Source organism: Physella acuta, unplaced genomic scaffold, assembly GCF_028476545.2.
Source record: "Physella acuta isolate Inbredline_101_S28 unplaced genomic scaffold, ASM2847654v3 ptg000336l, whole genome shotgun sequence".
NCBI classification, from domain to species: Eukaryota; Metazoa; Mollusca; class Gastropoda; family Physidae; genus Physella; species Physella acuta.
In genome coordinates this window covers 248,179-252,500 of record NW_026731855.1, presented here as the reverse complement: position 1 = coordinate 252,500, position 4,322 = coordinate 248,179, and the positions used below count along the sequence as shown (strand labels likewise).

The 4,322-nt window shown below is 36.9% G+C and overlaps 1 protein-coding gene across 1 annotated transcript in view; it reads left to right on the top strand.

Moving 5' to 3' along the window:
• LOC131940963 (uncharacterized) overlaps nt 1–4,073 on the top strand; it is a 9,891-nt gene extending 5,818 nt beyond the window's left edge. Inside the window, exons 6-9 of the mRNA XM_059299903.1 lie at nt 1–58; nt 686–747; nt 3,139–3,169; nt 3,913–4,073. The exon at nt 1–58 is cut by the window's left edge and continues 53 nt beyond it. Of these exons, the coding sequence (XP_059155886.1) occupies nt 1–58; nt 686–747; nt 3,139–3,169; nt 3,913–4,001 (240 nt within the window). The 3' untranslated portion in view covers nt 4,002–4,073. The remainder of the gene's footprint in view (nt 59–685; nt 748–3,138; nt 3,170–3,912) is intronic.
• Nucleotides 4,074–4,322: the final 249 nt, after the last annotated feature.

Below are 4,322 nucleotides of genomic sequence, written 5' to 3'. Positions count from 1 at the left end.
ACCCTTCATGTCATGACGGCCATCATCGACAGCATCACAGCCAGCGTTTCTCGTGTCGGTAAGTTCTCAAAACTAGGCACAGCCCAACACGGTCTAACATTCCTACCAGTCTATAGCCGGTAAAATAAAAACTCACCTCACCCTTACACTGACTTTTTCCCTTGTGGCCCCTGGAAGATATGCAGCCATACCTCACATAATGTTAACAAAACTGAGATTAAAATACTTGGTTCTAACATAATGTTAACAAAACTGAGTTTATAAACTCGGTCCTAAGATAATGTTAACAAAACTGAGCTTACAAACTCGGTCTTCATATAATGTTAACAAAACTGAGCTTACAAACTCGGTCTTCATATAATGTTAACAAAACTGAGTTTTCAAACTTGGTCCTTTCATAATGTAAACAAAACTGAGTTTTCAAACTTGGTCCTTTCATAATGTAAACAAAACTGAGATTACAATACTTGGTCCTCACATAAAGTTAACAAAACTGAGATTAAAATACTTGGTCCTAAAATAGTGTTAACAAAAATGAGATTACAATACTTGGTCCTAACATAATGTTAACAAAACTGAGATTAAAATACTTGGTCCTAACATAATGTTAACAAAACTGAGTATACAAAATTAATCATCACATAACGTCAATAAAACTGAGATTACAATTAACCTCTGTTTACAGTTGGACGAGTACCAATAGCATCTGACCAATCAGGAAGCTCGTACTTCAACAAAAGATTTACGGTAAGATTGTAGTTACTGTTACTATGATTCATGCGCTTGTCCATATTTTGATGTCACGCTTTATTTTAACGGTTCTGATTACTCATTCCCCATCGCCCGGAAAAGTCATACTTCATCTAAAATGACGTCACACGACAGTCTAATCCCACGTCATTAATTAGCTTTTTTTTAATTATTTTTTTTTAAAGGAAATAACTATGCTGGGTCCAAAATAAGTGTTATTGAACATTTTCTTTAATTCTTAAAAGTTTAACCTGTTTTACAAAACATTTTTTAAAACGCGAGTGTGACATCATAATTTCTGAACACACACACGCTCTCCCTTATCACACATCGTTACAAAATCAACTCCCATAAGAGAGTGACGTCACTTATGGACGAACCCCCCTCCCCTTAACCTGTATAACCGCTTGTTGACGTCTTTGAAACATTTTCTATAACGTCCACATGAGGGGGGGGGAGGAGGGTCGTAAGTCCAAGTTTTTGGATTTACACGTGTAAACAGGAGCGGAAAAAATGGGAGGGGGGGGGGGGGCGAAAAAAATATGGACTTGATAAATCGATGATGAACCCAAGCTAGAAAAAAAGGTTGGCAAAATAATCCCTGAGTGTTATGGCGAAATTGTAAAAAAAAAGGTTATGCCCCAGAAACTAAAAGTCGGTTTTGTTATGGGCCCCTTGTACACTCCAGCCCACCCCAGTACATCAATGTTTAATATGTACTCACCCACGACGCAAAGTCATATGGTACATATAACTATTATAACTTATGTCCAGTGTTTCTTCCAGGCTTTTTTTCTCCGGGGGGGGGGGGGGCACTTGAAATTTTCGGGGGGGGGGGGGGGGGCGGACACTGTTAAATGTATATATTTTCTATATAAATTCCATTACGCTCGGGGGAGGGGGGTTGGTAGACTTTTTTCGAAGGGGGAGAGGGCGGAGCCCCCCCCCCCCCCCCCGAAGAGATGCTGGAAGAAATTCTGCTTATCTCAAATGAACAAAACATAGGCTACTATCCCTTTTTTACAAGCTTTTATTTAACTCACTTCCTCGACAGTCTGTCTGTCTGTCTAGACGGAAACGCAGGAGTGAAAATTCGGACAGTTCTACTTGACCGACACGATTCACAGTTGGCACGTGGGTCAAGACATGAAGACAATGCAATCTGAAACTAAATTTGACTTAATTGGATGCCTAATTGATTTTTTATGAATTAATTAAAATTTGGACCGAATTAGTAGGCATGTCTAGCCAACCACACCACACGCGTCATCAATAGCTGCGCCATCACGACCACGTAATGGCTGCGTTCAAAAACCATTGCGCGCCTACTGAACGTGATATTCAGTAGGCGCGCAATGGTTTTTAGTCATGTAACTCTATTGTAGATAAAACATGTAAAGTACTGAAAAAAAAATTCATAAAAAACGTTTTAATAACAAGCTTTTATGTAATGATGCACTAAAAAGTAGAAAATAAATTATAGACTACTATTTAAATAACTATAAAGAAAAGCGTGGGTGTCTTCCTTAACATTAGTAAAGGTATCCAATAGATACTAAAGTGACCCACGCTTTTCTTTATAGTTATTTAAATAGTAGTCTATAATTTATTTTCTACTTTTTAGTGCATCATTACATAAAAGCTTGTTATTAAAACGTTTTTTATGAATTTTTTTTTACAAGCTTTTATTTAACTCACTTCCTCGTCATTCTGTCTGTCGTCAGTCTAGATAGAAACGCAGGAGTGAAAATTCGGACAGTTCTACTTGACCGATACGATTCACAGTTGGCACGTGGGTCAAGACATGAAGACAATGCAATCTGAAACTAAATTTGACTTAATTGGATGCCTAATTGATTTTTTATGAATTAATTAAAATTTGGACCGAATTAGTAGGCATGTCTAGCCAACCACACCACACGCGTCATCAATAGCTGCGCCATCACGACCACGTAATGGCTGCGTTCAAAAACCATTGCGCGCCTACTGAACGTGATATTCAGTAGGCGCGCAATGGTTTTTAGTCATGTAACTCTATTGTAGATAAAACATGTAAAGTACTGAAAAAAAAATTCATAAAAAACGTTTTAATAACAAGCTTTTATGTAATGATGCACTAAAAAGTAGAAAATAAATTATAGACTACTATTTAAATAACTATAAAGAAAAGCGTGGGTGTCTTCCTTAACATTAGTAAAGGTATCCAATAGATACTAAAGTGACCCACGCTTTTCTTTATAGTTATTTAAATAGTAGTCTATAATTTATTTTCTACTTTTTAGTGCATCATTACATAAAAGCTTGTTATTAAAACGTTTTTTATGAATTTTTTTTTAACAAACCACAATTCATCCTTGTTTTAAATTTAGTAAACTTTTTTTTTCTCAGGATGAAGAGTTACAGAAGGCCAAACGTACTAGTAAGTTCTTGTGTAACAAAATAAATTTCCTGTGTCTAGTCTCAGCGTTTGGGTTTAAATTAGAGGCTAGGTTGTCTTTTTACTGTCCAATATTTCTGACATTTATTATTTATAACGCCCACACACATTAAGGATTGTGCTCTATGTTTTTGATTTTTTTTTTTTAAAAAGGTTTTCAAAATGTTTAAAAATATTCTTCCAAACCAACAATTTTAAATACCCATGATGTGACGAATCAATCCCAATAAAAATGAATAATACCCTGTATTAAAAAAAAAAGTTTATTATAGTTTAATGCATCTTATTCTTTTCTTAACGATTTGTCCAAAAATACGTCACGAATTATAATTTAAGTGAATAGGCCATAGGCGTAGCGACCCTTCCCGGCGCCCGGGGACAAACTTTTCGATTTGCACCCCCTCAACCTTTCAATGTATTTTTCCAACCCATTTTGGCGCCCCCTAAGGTCGGCGCCCGGGGACATATGTCCCTCCCCCCCCCCCCCTACTTGAATAGGCCATACGTTTTATTTTATAAATCTTTTTAAGAAATAGATCTAGATTACAGACAAACTTTTGCGTTAGTTTTTATCGTGAAAACAAACCTGAACACACCCCCCACCCCCCCATAAGAATAACGTCATTTGAAATATAACCAATACATACCTTGATAACACCCCCCTCCCCTCACTCTAAAGTTAAGCAGAGATTAGTTTTGTTTTTCAACTTTTTAAACTTTCACAGCGGCCGGTATCCCCGTGTTCAACTACTACGGCTATTGGTTGAAGTTTGATGACTATATCTACAAATGGAGTGACAACAACTCCATGTAAAGATGCTGATGTAAAGAAGCTTTTCATTGATCAGGCTGATATCAGTGAAATAAAATATCACATTTAGGATAATTAGTGTTGCTTTGGCGTCATTTACCAATAGTTTTAGGTAGTTCTTTTAACATTTTACTAGTAGAGTGGGGGGGGGGGGGAAGCAGGCGTTGTTACTGAAATAGCAGTATAAACAAAAAGTGATATTCGTCGCCTAGGGTAGACCGAGGTACAGGATTAAGTCCGAGTAAAGACACTTTAAACCCAACGGGTTCCGAACCTACCATTCCACCTCTGTCTACCCTAGATGTTTAAATATCACTTTCTGTT